Here is a 17147-nt window from a genome sequence, read left to right as displayed (position 1 = left end):
TCAATGTTGGCGAGTTCACTACTGTAGCAGGTAGGGCATTCCACGGCCTCACTATTCTTTGCGTAAAGAACCTACCTCTGATCTCTGTCCTATATCTATTACCCCTCAGTTTAAAGTTATGTCCCCTCGTGCCAGCCATATCCATCCGCGGGAGAAGGCTCTCACTGTCCACCCTATCCAACCCCCTGATCATTTTGTATGCCTCTATTAAGTCTCCTCTTAACCTTCTTCTCTCCAACGAAAACAACCTCAAGTCCATCAGCCTTTCCTCATAAGATTTTCCCTCCATACCAGGCAACATCCTGGTAAATCTCCTCTGCACCCGCTCCAAAGCCTCCACGTCCTTCCTATAATGCGGTGACCAGAACTGTACGCAATACTCCAAATGCGGCCGTACCAGAGTTCTGTACAGCTGCAACATGACCTCCTGACTCCGGAACTCAATCCCTCTACCAATAAAGGCCAACACTCCATAGGCCTTCTTCACAACCCTATCAACCTGGGTGGCAACTTACAGGGATCTATGTACATGGACACCTAGATCCCTCTGCTCATCCACACTTTCAAGAACTTTACCATTAGCCAAATATTCCGCATTCCTGTTATTCCTTCCAAAGTGAATCACCTCACACTTCTCTACATTAAACTCCATTTGCCACCTCTCAGCCCAGCTCTGCAGCTTATCTATATCCCTCTGTAACCTGCTACATCCTTCCACACTATCGACAACACCACCGACTTTAGTATCGTCTGCAAATTTACTCACCCACCCTTCTGCGCCTTCCTCTAGGTCATTGATAAAAATGACAAACAGCAACGGCCCCAGAACAGATCCTTGTGGTACTCCACTTGTGACTGTACTCCATTCTGAACATTTCCCATCAACCACCACCCTCTGTCTTCTTTCAGCTAGCCAATTTCTGATCCACATCTCTAAATCACCCTCAATCCCCAGCCTCCGTATTTTTTGCAATAGCCTACCGTGGGGAACCTTATCAAACGCTTTGCTGAAATCCATATACACCACATCAACTGCTCTACCCTCGTCTACCTGTTCAGTCACCTTCTCAAAGAACTCAATGAGGTTTGTGAGGCATGACCTACCCTTCACAAAGCCATGCTGACTATCCCTGATTATATTATTCCTATCTAGATGATTATAAATCTTGTCTCTTATAACCCCCTCCAAGACTTTACCCACTACAGACGTGAGGCTCACCGGTCTATAGTTGCCGGGGTTGTCTCTGCTCCCCTTTTTGAACAAAGGGACCACATTTGCTGTCCTCCAGTCCTCTGGCACTATTCCTGTAGCCAATGATGACATAAAAATCAAAGCCAAAGGTCCAGCAATCTCTTCCCTGGCCTCCCATAGAATCCTCGGATAAATCCCATCAGGTCCCGGGGACTTGTCTATTTTCAGCCTGTCCAGAATTGCCAACACCTCTTCCCTACGTACCTCAATGCCATCTATTCTATTAGCCTGGGGCTCAGCATTCTCCTCCACAACATTATCTTTTTCCTGAGTGAATACTGACAAAAAATATTCATTTAGTATCTCGCCTATCTCTTCAGACTCCACACACAATTTCCCATCCCTGTCCTTGACTGGTCCTACTCTTTCCCTAGTCATTCGCTTATTCCTGACATACCTATAGAAAGCTTTTGGGTTTTCCTTGATCCTTCCTGCCAAATACTTCTCATGTCCCCTCCTTGCTCGTCTTAGCTCTCTCTTTAGATCCTTCCTCGCTACCTTGTAACTATCCATCGCCCCAACCGAAACTTCACACTTCATCTTCACATAGGCCTCCTTCTTCCTCTTAACAAGAGATTCCACTTCCTTGGTAAACCACGGTTCCCTCGCTCGACGCCTTCCTCCCTGTCTGACCGGTACATACTTATCAAGAACACGCAGTAGCTGATCCTTGAACAAGCCCCACTTATCCAGTGTGCCCAACACTTGCAGCCTACTTCTCCACCTTATCCCCCCCAAGTCACGTCTAATGGCATCATAATTGCCCTTCCCCCAGCTATAACTCTTGCCCTGCGGTGTATACTTATCCCTTTCCATCATTAACGTAAACGTCACCGAATTGTGGTCACTGTCCCCAAAGTGCTCTCCTACCTCCAAATCCAACACCTGGCCTGGTTCATTACCCAAAACCAAATCCAACGTGGCCTCGCCTCTTGTTGGCCTGTCAACATATTGTTTCAGGAAACCCTCCTGCACACACTGTACAAAAAACGACCCATCTATTGTACTCGAACTATATCTTTTCCAGTCAATATTTGGGAAGTTAAAGTCTCCCATAATAACTACCCTGTTACTTTCGCTCATATCCAGAATCATCTTCGCCATCCTTTCCTCTACATCCCTAGAACTATTAGGAGGCCTATAAAAAACTCCCAACAGGGTGACCTCTCCTTTCCTGTTTCTAACTTCAGCCCATACTACCTCGGAAGAAGGGTCCCCATCTAGCATCCTCTCCGCCACCGTAATACTGCTCTTGACTAGCAGCACCACACCTCCCCCTCGTTTGCCTCCTTCTCTGAGCTTACTAAAACACCTAAACCCCGGAACCTGCAACATCCAGTCCTGTCCCTGCTCTATCCATGTCTCCGAAATGGCCACAACATCGAAGTCCCAGGTACCAACCCATGCTGCCAGTTCCCCTACCTTGTTTCGTATACTCCTGGCATTGAAGTAGACACACTTCAAACCACCTACCTGAACACTGGCCCCCTCCTGCGACGTCAAATCTGTGCTCCTGACCTCTATACTCTCATTCTCCCTTACCCTAAAACTACAATCCAGGTTCCCATGCCCCTGCTGCATTAGTTTAAACCCCCCCAAAGAGCACTAACAAATCTCCCCCCCAGGATATTTGTGCCCCTCAGGTTCAGATGTAGACCATCCTGTCTGTAGAGGTCCCACCTTCCCCAGAAAGAGCCCCAGTTATCCAAAAATCTGAATCCCTCCCGCCTGCACCATCCCTGTAGCCACGTGTTTAAATGCTCTCTCTCCCTATTCCTCATCTCACTATCACGTGGCACGGGCAACAACCCAGAGATAACAACTCTGTTTGTTCTAGTTCTGAGCTTCCATCCTAGCTCCCTGAAAGCCTGCCTGACATCCTTGTCCCCTTTCCTACCTATGTCGTTAGTGCCAATGTGGACCACGACTTGGGGCTGCTCCCCCTCCCCCTAAGGACCCGGAAAACACGATCCGAGACATCACGTACCCTTGCACCTGGGAGGCAACATACCAAACGTGAGTCTCTCACGCTCCCACAAAATCTCCTATCTGTGCCCCTGACTATAGAGTCCCCAATTAGTAATGCTCTGCTCCTCTCCCCCCTTCCCTTCTGAGCAACAGGGACAGACTCCGTGCCTGAGGCCCGTACCCCATGGCTTACCCCTGGTAAGTTGTCCCCCCCACAAGTATCCAAAGCGGTATACTTGTTTCTCAGGGGAACGACCGCAGGGGATCCCTGCACTGACTGCTTTTGTATATGAATTATGGTTAACTATATGTTTTTTTAATTGTATATGAATTATGGTTAACTATATGTTTTGTTAATTGTATATGAATTATGGTTAACTATATGTTTTGTTAATTGTATATGAATTATGGTTAACTATATGTTTTGTTAATTTATATGAATTATGGTTAACTATGTGTTTTGTTAATTGTATATGAATTATGGTTAACTATATGTTTTGTTAATTGTATATGAATTATGGTTAACTATATGTTTTGTTAATTGTATATGAATTATGGTTAACTATATGTTTTGTTAATTGTATATGAATTATGGTTAACTATATGTTTTGTTAATTGTATATGAATTATGGTTAACTATATGTTTTGTTAATTGTATATGAATTATGGTTAACTATATGTTTTGTTAATTGTATATGAATTATGGTTAACTATATGTTTTGTTAATTGTATATGAATTATGGTTAACTATATGTTTTGTTAATTGTATATGAATTATGGTTAACTATATGTTTTGTTAATTGTATATGAATTATGGTTAACTATATGTTTTGTTAATTGTATATGAATTATGGTTAACTATATGTTTTGTTAATTGTATATGAATTATGGTTAACTATATGTTTTGTTAATTGTATATGAATTATGGTTAACTATATGCAGGTGGAGCATTGTTTGGATTGTGACTTGAATACATATAACGAGGCATTTACTGACATGGGGAAGAGCAGAGTTCGGACGTATATACTTTCAATGTTTCATTTCACTTTGTAAATAGATATAAACTGAGTATGGGCAGCACTGCGGCACAGTGGTTAGCACTGTTGCTTCACAGCTCCAGGATCCCAGGTTCGATTCCCGGCTTGGGTCACTGTCTGTGCGGAGTCTGCACGCTCTCCCCGTGTCTGCGTGGGTTTCCTCCGGGTGCTCCGGTTTCCTCCCACAGTCCAAGATGTGCTGTTAGGTGAATTGGACATTCTGAATTCTCCCTCTGTGTACCCGAACAGGCGCCGGAGTGTGGCGACTAGGGGCTTTTCACAGTAACGTCATTGCAGTGTTAATGTAAGCCTACTCGTGATACTAAAGATTATTAAATTAAAGTTTGGCTCTGGTTTCACCCTTCACCAACTGGCTATCAGGAGTTGAACATCTTTCTTCCTCACTCTGTATCTCGGGATTGTGGAGTTAATTCTGTTGTCCTCTCTGCTGCAGGTCCTGAGTGATGTTCTGCGAGATCTCTATCGATTGTTGAAATATGTGATTGAGACAGATGGTGATGAGCTGGTGGTGCTGCACGCACAACTGTCACTAGGGGAACTGGACCATATTGTCAGAAGATTTCTGTTCCCACAGGAAAAGCTGCAGAAAAAAATTGTGATCCTTCCTGAATAAAAGTTGGCAGAACCTCTTCGCATTTAACTCTGATGAACCTGTTTTGAATGTCCTTTAAGTCCAGAAGGAGCAGCTTTAGGACTGTGATGGAACTCCAGCAACGCTGTGCCATGTTTCGTTTGGGTCTTTCTAACTCGGCTGCAGCCCAACAGCTTTGGGGCCATGACTATCAGACCTGTCATTAAATCTGTTCAATCATTCTACCTTCTTTTCAAGGTTCCTTATAAGTTGTGTTTTCTCAGGGTGACTCTGACAACATCATTCTTCAGTTGATGAGAGACAGAGAGATCACGTTGCTCCGCCCTCTCTACTGAACAGGCTGTTTGCTGGGTTAATGGGGGGGGGGGAGGGTTTGACCAACTCTGCATTTTGAGTTAGGTTCAGATTTTGAACACTTCCTGACACAGATCGTTGCCGAATGTAAGCCAGGTGCTTCATCTCCATTTTGAGTCCTTGGCCCCAATGTCTCTGCCAGTGACACAATTTGCAGCTGCATATGGACGGTAAGAGAGATGGCAGCAATTATATCACAAATGTGCAGAGATTTTCTCCCCACTGACAAAAGGACATCGACCTGAAACACTCATTTCCCCACAACTGACTGTTTACAACATCTTTATTGGACTGTAACGTCCTGGCACCCCAGCGTTGGATTTGGGGGGTACCCCAAAGATGTGTTGGGATTCCCACTCGGAGGTTCCCAGGGAAGGTTTACGCGACAATTATCCAGAAGCGCCATCTTTCCCTGGAGATTTGTGCTGGGCTGGGAACCATCGGACAGAATAGCTCTGATAATTTTACACCAATAGTTACTCTGAAAGAGTTAGAAGAAATGAAACCACTTTGAACGGTTTTAAGCACCCAGACTGAGCCGCACACAGGGCATCTCCCACATTCCAGAACGCCCCCCCCCCCCATGAGATTGCCCCTGACCCCCAGCCCCACGGGACACCCCCCAACCTGCACCTGCAGGCCCGACTTTGTATACCCCCCTCCCAAGAGGTGGATCCACACCCCGACACCCCTGGAGCGAACCCGACCCGACTCACCCCAGATCTCCACCTCAGACCTGACCAGCCAAATTCCATCCACTTACCTGAGCACTTGCCTTCTCTGGGTCCTTTAAACCTGCCGCTTCCCAGAATCCAGTGCAACAAAATGGGGGCTGCGGCCTTCATCTGTTTGTTGGTGTTGCATCGAATTGTGGCCTCGCTGCAAGCGGCTCCAGCCAGCTTTACAGAGTTGGTCAGAGCACTTTAAACTCTTCCAGTGGGACAGGACCTTGCCCCGCTGGGTGGAAGTTGTGGCCCATTCTGTTTTTATTCCTTTCTCAGAGTTACAATAACAATGCTCAGAATAGACGGGGAAGCCCCGAATCCATCTCTACGCTCCAAAAACTAATTCAAATTCAAATTGACTCCAATTCATGGTCCCCACAAGAGACAAAAGAGATCCAATCTGACAATAGGCATTTCACCTGATCTCGGTTGGATTTTAGCCCAAACCAGCTTCATAAACAAACTGCTTGTCCATCATTGTCAAATCCAACTTTGTTCATCCGATCTCTCCAACATCAGCATTCGGTGCTGTAACCATTGCCCACTGACTGTTGCTAATTGTGTTTCTCTTTATTTGGCTCTGAACATGGCGGTCAATATGGTCGCCTTCCTTAATTCTAATTACCTTTTGCTTTAGAGTCGCCAGGTATCTCTCGATACCGCCACAAGGTTCAAACCGAATACTGATTAAAGACTCGATACGCCAGTTAGTTAGTTCAAAGTCAAATGCTTATTTATTTTTTTTTTTTTTTAAATAATCTTTATTAAAGGTTTTCATAAAATATCAATAACAAAATGAAAAAGGAACCCAACAGGGTTAAGTACAAAACACAGTCCAGAAAAACAACTCTTCATACCCCCCCCTGTACATAAATAATAAATTAACATTAACACCCCGACTTAATACAACAGATGTATACACCCCCTCAGACCCTCCAGTGTAAATAACAAACACAAAAAAATAACGTGACCCCCCCCCCCGACTTGCCGCTGCCATTGACCAATGTCTACCGCTCTGCCAGGAAGTCTAAGAACGGTTGCCACCACCTAAAGAACCCTTGTACCGATCCTCTCAAGGCGAATTTCACCCTCTCCACAGGGCACAGGGCTAAATCGCTGGCTTTGAAAGCAGACCCAGGCAGGCCAGCAGCACGGTTCAATTCCCGTACCAGCCTCCCCAAACAGGCGCCGGAATGTGGCGACTAGAGGCTTTTCACAGTAACTTCATTTGAAGCCTACTTGTGACAAGAAGCGATTTTCATTTCATTTTCATTTTGTAATTGGGAAGTGGCCATTCCAGATGGTTACACTCCCTCCTTGTGATCCTCAACGTGAAGGATCACATTACCGCTTCGTTCTCTGACCAAGCGGGGCACCCATAAGCACTTCACGGGCTCTACACTGCCCTACCCTATGAATTGCAATTTTTACCTAAAATCATTTTATTTACATACATCATTATAAAACTCTACGGGGCGCTATGACATTCAGGCATGCATTACAAAATAAAAAACTGGAAGCTCTAACTATCCTCAATAAACTATCCTCACTCAAACAAAGAACAAAGAAATGTACAGCACAGGAACAGGCCCTTCGGCCCTCCAAGCCCGTGACGACCATGCTGCCCGACTAAACTACAATCTTCTACACTTCCTGGGTCCGTATCCCTCTATTCCCATCCTATTCATATATTTGTCAAGATGCCCCTTAAATGTCCCTATCGTCCCTGCTTCCACTACCTCCTCCGGTAGTGAGTTCCAGGCACCCACTACCCTCTGTGTAAAAAACTTGCCTCGTACATCTACTCTAAACCTTACCCCTCTCACCTTAAACCTATGCCCCCTAGTAATTGACCCCTCTACCCCGGGGAAAAGCCTCTGACTTTCCACTCAGTCTATGCCCCTCATAATTTTGTAGACCTCTATCAGGTCGTCCCTCAACCTCCTTCGTTCCAGTGAGAACAAACCGAGTTTATTCAACCGCTCCTCATGGCTAATGCCCTCCATACCAGGCAACATTCTGGTAAATCTCTTCTGCACCCTCTCTAAAGCCTCCACATCCTTCTGGTAGTGTGGCGACCAGAATTGAACATTATACTCCAAGTGTGGCCTAACTAAGGTTCTATACAGCTGCAACATGACTTGCCAATTCTTATACTCAATGCCCCGGCCAATGAAGGCAAGCATGCCGTATGCCTTCTTGACTACCTTCTACACCTGTGTTGCCCCTTTCAGTGACCTGTGGACCTGTACTCCTAGATCTCTTTGACTTTTAATACTCTTGAGGGTTCTACCATTCACTGTATATTCCATACCTGCTTTAGACCTTCCAAAATGCATTACCTCACATTTGTCCAGATTAAACTCTATCTGCCATCTCTCTGCCCAAGTCTCCAAACAATCTAAATCCTGCTGTATCCTCTGACAGTCCTCATCGCTATCCGCAATTCCACCAACCTTTGTGTCGTCCGCAAACTTACTAATCAGACCAGTTACATTTTCCTCCAAATCATTTATATATACTACAAAGAGCAAAGGTCCCAGCACTGATCCCTGCGGAACACCACTGGTCACAGCCCTCCAATGAGGGGCAGAGACAGACTGGATAGTCAGAGGCTTTACCCAGGGTAGAGGGGTCAATTACGAGGGGGCATAGGTTTAATGTGCGAGGGGCAAGGTTTAGAGTAGATGTACGAGACAGGTTTTTTACACAGAGGGTAGTGGGTGCCTGGAACTTGCTGCCGGAGGAGGTGGTGGAAGCAGGGACGACAGTGACGTTTAAGGGACAGCTTGACAAATACATGAATAGGATGGGAATAGAGGGATAGAGAGTGCAGAAGATTTTAGTTTAGAATGGCAGCATGGTCGGCACAGGCTTGGAGGGCCGAAGGCCCTGTTCCTGTGCTGTACTTTTATTTCTTATTTGATATAATGCCCTGTATCAATCCCAATCTAATGCCCTGTATCAATCCCAATCTAATGCCCTGTATCAATCCCAATCTAATGCCCTGTATCATTCCCAGTCTAATGCTCTGTATCAATCCCAATCTAATGCTCTGTATCAATCCCAATCTAATGCCCTGTATCAATCCCAATCTAATGCTCTGTATCAATCCCAATCTAATGCTCTGTATCAATCCCAATCTAATGCCCTGTATCATTCCCAGTCTAATGCTCTGTATCAATCCCAATCTAATGCTCTGTATCATTCCCAATCTAATGCCCTGTGTCAATCCCAATCTAATGCCCTGTATCAATCCCAATCTAATGCTGTGTATCAATCCCAATCTAATGCCCTGTATCATTCCCAATCTAATGCCCTGTATCATTCCCAATCTAATGCTCTGTATCAATCCCAATCTAATGCCCTGTATCAATCCCAATCTAATGCCCTGTATCATTCCCAATCTAATGCCCTGTATCATTCCCAGTCTAATGCTCTGTATCAATCCCAATCTAATGCCCTGTATCATTCCCAATCTAATGCTCTGTATCAATCCCAATCTAATGCCCTGTATCAATCCCAATCTAATGCCCTGTATCATTCCCAATCTAATGCCCTGTATCATTCCCAGTCTAATGCTCTGTATCAATCCCAATCTAATGCCCTGTATCAATCCCAATCTAATGCCCTGTATCATTCCCAATCTAATGCCCTGTATCATTCCCAGTCTAATGCTCTGTATCATTCCCAATCTAATGCTCTGTATCAATCCCAATCTAATGCCCTGTATCAATCCCAATCTAATGCACTGTATCAATCCCAATCTAATGCCCTGTATCATTCCCAATCTAATGCCCTGTATCATTCCCAATCTAATGCTCTGTATCAATCCCAATCTAATGCCCTGTATCATTCCCAATCTAATGCCCTGTATCATTCCCAGTCTAATGCTCTGTATCAATCCCAATCTAATGCTCTGTATCAATCCCAATCTAATGCTCTGTATCAATCCCAATCTAATGCTCTGTATCATTCCCAATCTAATGCCCTGTATCATTCCCAATCTAATGCTCTGTATCAATCCCAATCTAATGCTGTGTATCAATCCCAATCTAATGCCCTGTATCAATCCCAATCTAATGCCCTGTATCATTCCCAATCTAATGCCCTGTATCATTCCCAATCTAATGCTCTGTATCAATCCCAATCTAATGCTCTGTATCATTCCCAATCTAATGCCCTGTATCATTCCCAATCTAATGCCCTGTATCATTCCCAATCTAATGCTCTGTATCAATCCCAATCTAATGCCCTGTATCAATCCCAATCTAATGCCCTGTATCATTCCCAATCTAATGCCCTGTATCATTCCCAATCTAATGCTCTGTATCAATCCCAATCTAATGCACTGTATTAATCCCAATCTAATGCTCTGTATCATTCCCAATCTAATGCTCTGTATCAATCCCAATCTAATGCTGTGTATCAATCCCAATCTAATGCCCTGTATCATTCCCAATCTAATGCCCTGTATCATTCCCAATCTAATGCTCTGTATCAATCCCAATCTAATGCCCTGTATCATTCCCAATCTAATGCTCTGTATCAATCCCAATCTAATGCCCTGTATCATTCCCTATCTAATGCCCTGTATCATTCCCAATCTAATGCTCTGTATCATTCCCAATCTAATGCCCTGTATCATTCCCAATCTAATGCCCTGTATCATTCCCAATCTAATGCTCTGTATCAATCCCAATCTAATGCCCTGTATCAATCCCAATCTAATGCCCTGTATCATTCCCAATCTAATGCCCTGTATCATTCCCAATCTAATGCTCTGTATCAATCCCAATCTAATGCCCTGTATCAACCCCAATCTAATGCCCTGTATCATTCCCAATCTAATGCCCTGTATCATTCCCAGTCTAATGCTCTGTATCAATCCCAATCTAATGCTCTGTATCAATCCCAATCTAATGCTCTGTATCAATCCCAATCTAATGCTCTGTATCATTCCCAATCTAATGCCCTGTATCATTCCCAATCTAATGCTGTGTATCAATCCCAATCTAATGCCCTGTATCAATCCCAATCTAATGCCCTGTATCAATCCCAATCTAATGCTCTGTATCAATCCCAATCTAATGCCCTGTATCATTCCCAATCTAATGCTCTGTATCAATCCCAATCTAATGCTCTGTATCATTCCCAATCTAATGCCCTGTATCATTCCCAATCTAATGCCCTGTATCATTCCCAATCTAATGCTCTGTATCAATCCCAATCTAATGCCCTGTATCAATCCCAATCTAATGCCCTGTATCATTCCCAATCTAATGCCCTGTATCATTCCCAATCTAATGCTCTGTATCAATCCCAATCTAATGCCCTGTATTAATCCCAATCTAATGCTCTGTATCATTCCCAATCTAATGCTCTGTATCAATCCCAATCTAATGCTGTGTATCAATCCCAATCTAATGCCCTGTATCATTCCCAATCTAATGCCCTGTATCATTCCCAATCTAATGCCCTGTATCAATCCCAATCTAATGCCCTGTATCATTCCCTATCTAATGCCCTGTATCATTCCCAATCTAATGCCCTGTATCATTCCCAATCTAATGCCCTGTATCATTCCCAATCTAATGCCCTGTATCATTCCCAATCTAATGCTCTGTATCAATCCCAATCTAATGCCCTGTATCATTCCCAATCTAATGCCCTGTATCAATCCCAATCTAATGCTCTGTATCAATCCCAATCTAATGCTCTGTATCAATCCCAATCTAATGCCCTGTATCATTACAATCTAATGCCCTGTATCAATCCCAATCTAATGCCCTGTATCATTCCCAATCTAATGCCCTGTATCAATCCCAATCTAATGCCCTGTATCAATCCCAATCTAATGCCCTGTATCAATCCCAATCTAATGCTCTGTCTCAATCCCAATCTAATGCTCTGTATCAATCCCAATCTAATGTCCTGTATCAATCCCAATCTAATGCTCTGTATCAATCCCAATCTAATGCCCTGTGTCAATCCCAATCTAATGCCCTGTATCAATCCCAATCTAATGCTCTGTATCAATCCCAATCTAATGCTCTGTATCAATCCCAATCTAATGCCCTGTATCAATCCCAATCTAATGCCCTGTATCATTCCCAATCTAATGCCCTGTGTCATTCCCAATCTAATGCGCTGTATCATTCCCAATCTAATGCTCTGTATCATTTCCAATCTAATGCCCTGTATCATTCCCAATCTAATGCCCTGTGTCATTCCCAATCTAATGCCCTGTATCAATCCCAATCTAATGCTCTGTATCATTCCCAATCTAATGCACTGTATCAATCCCAATCTGATGCCCTGTATCATTCCCAATCTAATGCCCTGTATGAATCCCAATCTAATGCCCTGTATCATTCCCAATCTAATGCCCTGTGTCATTCCCAATCTAATGCGCTGTATCATTCCCAATCTAATGCTCTGTATCATTTCCAATCTAATTCCCTGTATCATTCCCAATCTAATGCCCTGTGTCATTCCCAATCTAATGCCCTGTATCAATCCCAATCTAATGCCCTGTATCATTCCCAATCTAATGCCCTGTATCAATCCCAATCTAATGCACTGTATCAATCCCAATCTGATGCACTGTATCATTCCCAATCTGATGCCCTGTATCATTCCCAATCTAATGCTCTGTATCATTCCCAATCTAATGCCCTGTATCAATCCCAATCTAATGCCCTGTGTCATTCCCAATCTAATGCACTGTATCAATCCCAATCTAATGCTCTGTATCATTCCCAATCTAATGCACTGTATCAATCCCAATCTGATGCCCTGTATCATTCCCAATCTAATGCTTTGTATCATTCCCAATCTAATGCCCTGTATCATTCCCAATCTAATGCCCTGTATCATTCCCAATCTAATGCTTTGTATCATTCCCAATCTAATGCCCTGTATCATTCCCAATCTAATGCCCTGTATCATTCCCAATCTAATGCCCTGTATCATTCCCAATCTAATGCTCTGTATCATTCCCAATCTAATGCCCTGTATCAATCCCAATCTAATGCCCTGTATCATTCCCTATCTAATGCCCTGTATCATTCCCAATCTAATGCCCTGTATCATTCCCAATCTAATGCCCTGTATCATTCCCAATCTAATGCTCTGTATCAATCCCAATCTAATGCCCTGTATCATTCCCAATCTAATGCCCTGTATCAATCCCAATCTAATGCTCTGTATCAATCCCAATCTAATGCTCTGTATCAATCCCAATCTAATGCCCTGTATCATTCCCAATCTAATGCCCTGTATCAATCCCAATCTAATGCCCTGTATCATTCCCAATCTAATGCCCTGTATCAATCCCAATCTAATGCCCTGTATCAATCCCAATCTAATGCTCTGTATCAATCCCAATCTAATGTCCTGTATCAATCCCAATCTAATGCTCTGTATCAATCCCAATCTAATGCCCTGTGTCAATCCCAATCTAATGCCCTGTATCAATCCCAATCTAATGCTCTGTATCAATCCCAATCTAATGCCCTGTATCAATCCCAATCTAATGCTCTGTATCAATCCCAATCTAATGCTCTGTATCAATCCCAATCTAATGCTCTGTATCAATCCCAATCTAATGCTCTGTATCAATCCCAATCTAATGCCCTGTATCAATCCCAATCTAATGCCCTGTATCATTCCCAATCTAATGCCCTGTGTCATTCCCAATCTAATGCGCTGTATCATTCCCAATCTAATGCTCTGTATCATTTCCAATCTAATGCCCTGTATCATTCCCAATCTAATGCCCTGTGTCATTCCCAATCTAATTCCCTGTGTCAATCCCAATCTAATGCTCTGTATCATTCCCAATGTAATGCACTGTATCAATCCCAATCTGATGCCCTGTATCATTCCCAATCTAATGCCCTGTATGAATCCCAATCTAATGCCCTGTATCATTCCCAATCTAATGCCCTGTGTCATTCCCAATCTAATGCGCTGTATCATTCCCAATCTAATGCTCTGTATCATTTCCAATCTAATTCCCTGTATCATTCCCAATCTAATGCCCTGTGTCATTCCCAATCTAATGCCCTGTATCAATCCCAATCTAATGCCCTGTATCATTCCCAATCTAATGCCCTGTATCAATCCCAATCTAATGCACTGTATCAATCCCAATCTGATGCACTGTATCATTCCCAATCTGATGCCCTGTATCATTCCCAATCTAATGCTCTGTATCATTCCCAATCTAATGCCCTGTATCAATCCCAATCTAATGCCCTGTGTCATTCCCAATCTAATGCACTGTATCAATCCCAATCTAATGCTCTGTATCATTCCCAATCTAATGCACTGTATCAATCCCAATCTGATGCCCTGTATCATTCCCAATCTAATGCTTTGTATCATTCCCAATCTAATGCCCTGTATCATTCCCAATCTAATGCCCTGTATCATTCCCAATCTAATGCTTTGTATCATTCCCAATCTAATGCCCTGTATCATTCCCAATCTAATGTCCTGTATCATTCCCAATCTAATGCCCTGTATCATTCCCAATCTAATGCTCTGTATCATTCCCAATCTAATGCCCTGTATCAATCCCAATCTAATGCCCTGTATCATTCCCTATCTAATGCCCTGTATCATTCCCAATCTAATGCCCTGTATCATTCCCAATCTAATGCCCTGTATCATTCCCAATCTAATGCTCTGTATCAATCCCAATCTAATGCCCTGTATCATTCCCAATCTAATGCCCTGTATCAATCCCAATCTAATGCTCTGTATCAATCCCAATCTAATGCTCTGTATCAATCCCAATCTAATGCCCTGTATCATTCCCAATCTAATGCCCTGTATCAATCCCAATCTAATGCCCTGTATCATTCCCAATCTAATGCCCTGTATCAATCCCAATCTAATGCCCTGTATCAATCCCAATCTAATGCTCTGTATCAATCCCAATCTAATGCTCTGTATCAATCCCAATCTAATGTCCTGTATCAATCCCAATCTAATGCTCTGTATCAATCCCAATCTAATGCCCTGTGTCAATCCCAATCTAATGCCCTGTATCAATCCCAATCTAATGCTCTGTATCAATCCCAATCTAATGCTCTGTATCAATCCCAATCTAATGCCCTGTATCATTCCCAATCTAATGCCCTGTATCAATCCCAATCTAATTCCCTGTGTCAATCCCAATCTAATGCTCTGTATCATTCCCAATGTAATGCACTGTATCAATCCCAATCTGATGCCCTGTATCATTCCCAATCTAATGCCCTGTATGAATCCCAATCTAATGCCCTGTATCATTCCCAATCTAATGCCCTGTGTCATTCCCAATCTAATGCGCTGTATCATTCCCAATCTAATGCTCTGTATCATTTCCAATCTAATTCCCTGTATCATTCCCAATCTAATGCCCTGTGTCATTCCCAATCTAATGCCCTGTATCAATCCCAATCTAATGCCCTGTATCATTCCCAATCTAATGCCCTGTATCAATCCCAATCTAATGCACTGTATCAATCCCAATCTGATGCACTGTATCATTCCCAATCTGATGCCCTGTATCATTCCCAATCTAATGCTCTGTATCATTCCCAATCTAATGCCCTGTATCAATCCCAATCTAATGCCCTGTGTCATTCCCAATCTAATGCACTGTATCAATCCCAATCTAATGCTCTGTATCATTCCCAATCTAATGCACTGTATCAATCCCAATCTGATGCCCTGTATCATTCCCAATCTAATGCTTTGTATCATTCCCAATCTAATGCCCTGTATCATTCCCAATCTAATGCCCTGTATCATTCCCAATCTAATGCTTTGTATCATTCCCAATCTAATGCCCTGTATCATTCCCAATCTAATGTCCTGTATCATTCCCAATCTAATGCCCTGTATCATTCCCAATCTAATGCTCTGTATCATTCCCAATCTAATGCCCTGTATCAATCCCAATCTAATGCCCTGTATCATTCCCTATCTAATGCCCTGTATCATTCCCAATCTAATGCCCTGTATCATTCCCAATCTAATGCCCTGTATCATTCCCAATCTAATGCTCTGTATCAATCCCAATCTAATGCCCTGTATCATTCCCAATCTAATGCCCTGTATCAATCCCAATCTAATGCTCTGTATCAATCCCAATCTAATGCTCTGTATCAATCCCAATCTAATGCCCTGTATCATTCCCAATCTAATGCCCTGTATCAATCCCAATCTAATGCCCTGTATCATTCCCAATCTAATGCCCTGTATCAATCCCAATCTAATGCCCTGTATCAATCCCAATCTAATGCTCTGTATCAATCCCAATCTAATGCTCTGTATCAATCCCAATCTAATGTCCTGTATCAATCCCAATCTAATGCTCTGTATCAATCCCAATCTAATGCCCTGTGTCAATCCCAATCTAATGCCCTGTATCAATCCCAATCTAATGCTCTGTATCAATCCCAATCTAATGCTCTGTATCAATCCCAATCTAATGCTCTGTATCAATCCCAATCTAATGTCCTGTATCAATCCCAATCTAATGCTCTGTATCAATCCCAATCTAATGCCCTGTGTCAATCCCAATCTAATGCCCTGTATCAATCCCAATCTAATGCTCTGTATCAATCCCAATCTAATGCTCTGTATCAATCCCAATCTAATGCTCTGTATCAATCCCAATCTAATGCTCTGTATCAATCCCAATCTAATGCCCTGTATCAATCCCAATCTAATGCCCTGTATCAATCCCAATCGAATGCCCTGTATCAATCCCAATCTAATGCCCTGTATCAATCCCAATCTAATGCTCTGTATCAATCCCAATCTAATGTCCTGTATCAATCCCAATCTAATGCTCTGTATCAATCCCAATCTAATGCCCTGTGTCAATCCCAATCTAATGCCCTGTATCAATCCCAATCGAATGCCCTGTATCAATCCCAATCTAATGCCCTGTATCAATCCCAATCTAATGCCCTGTATCAATCCCAATCGAATGCCCTGTATCAATCCCAATCTAATGCCCTGTATCAATCCCAATCTAATGCTCTGTATCAATCCCAATCTAATGTCCTGTATCAATCCCAATCTAATGCTCTGTATCAATCCCAATCTAATGCCCTGTATCAATCCCAATCTAATGCTCTGTATCAATCCCAATCTAATGTCCTGTATCAATCCCAATCTAATGCTCTGTATCA

At 43.0% G+C, this 17147-nt stretch overlaps 1 protein-coding gene across 1 annotated transcript in view; it reads left to right on the top strand.

The window, feature by feature from the left end:
* Positions 1-5094, top strand: part of tango6 (transport and golgi organization 6 homolog (Drosophila)) — a 301792-nt gene extending 296698 nt beyond the window's left edge. Inside the window, exon 25 of the mRNA XM_072466775.1 lies at positions 4712-5094. Coding sequence (XP_072322876.1) covers positions 4712-4891 — 180 coding nt within the window. The 3' untranslated portion in view covers positions 4892-5094. The remainder of the gene's footprint in view (positions 1-4711) is intronic.
* Positions 5095-17147: the final 12053 nt, after the last annotated feature.

This window comes from Scyliorhinus torazame, chromosome 10 (genome assembly GCF_047496885.1).
Source record: "Scyliorhinus torazame isolate Kashiwa2021f chromosome 10, sScyTor2.1, whole genome shotgun sequence".
Taxonomy (NCBI): Eukaryota; Metazoa; Chordata; class Chondrichthyes; order Carcharhiniformes; family Scyliorhinidae; genus Scyliorhinus; species Scyliorhinus torazame.
This window is presented reverse-complemented; position numbering and strand designations above follow the sequence as displayed.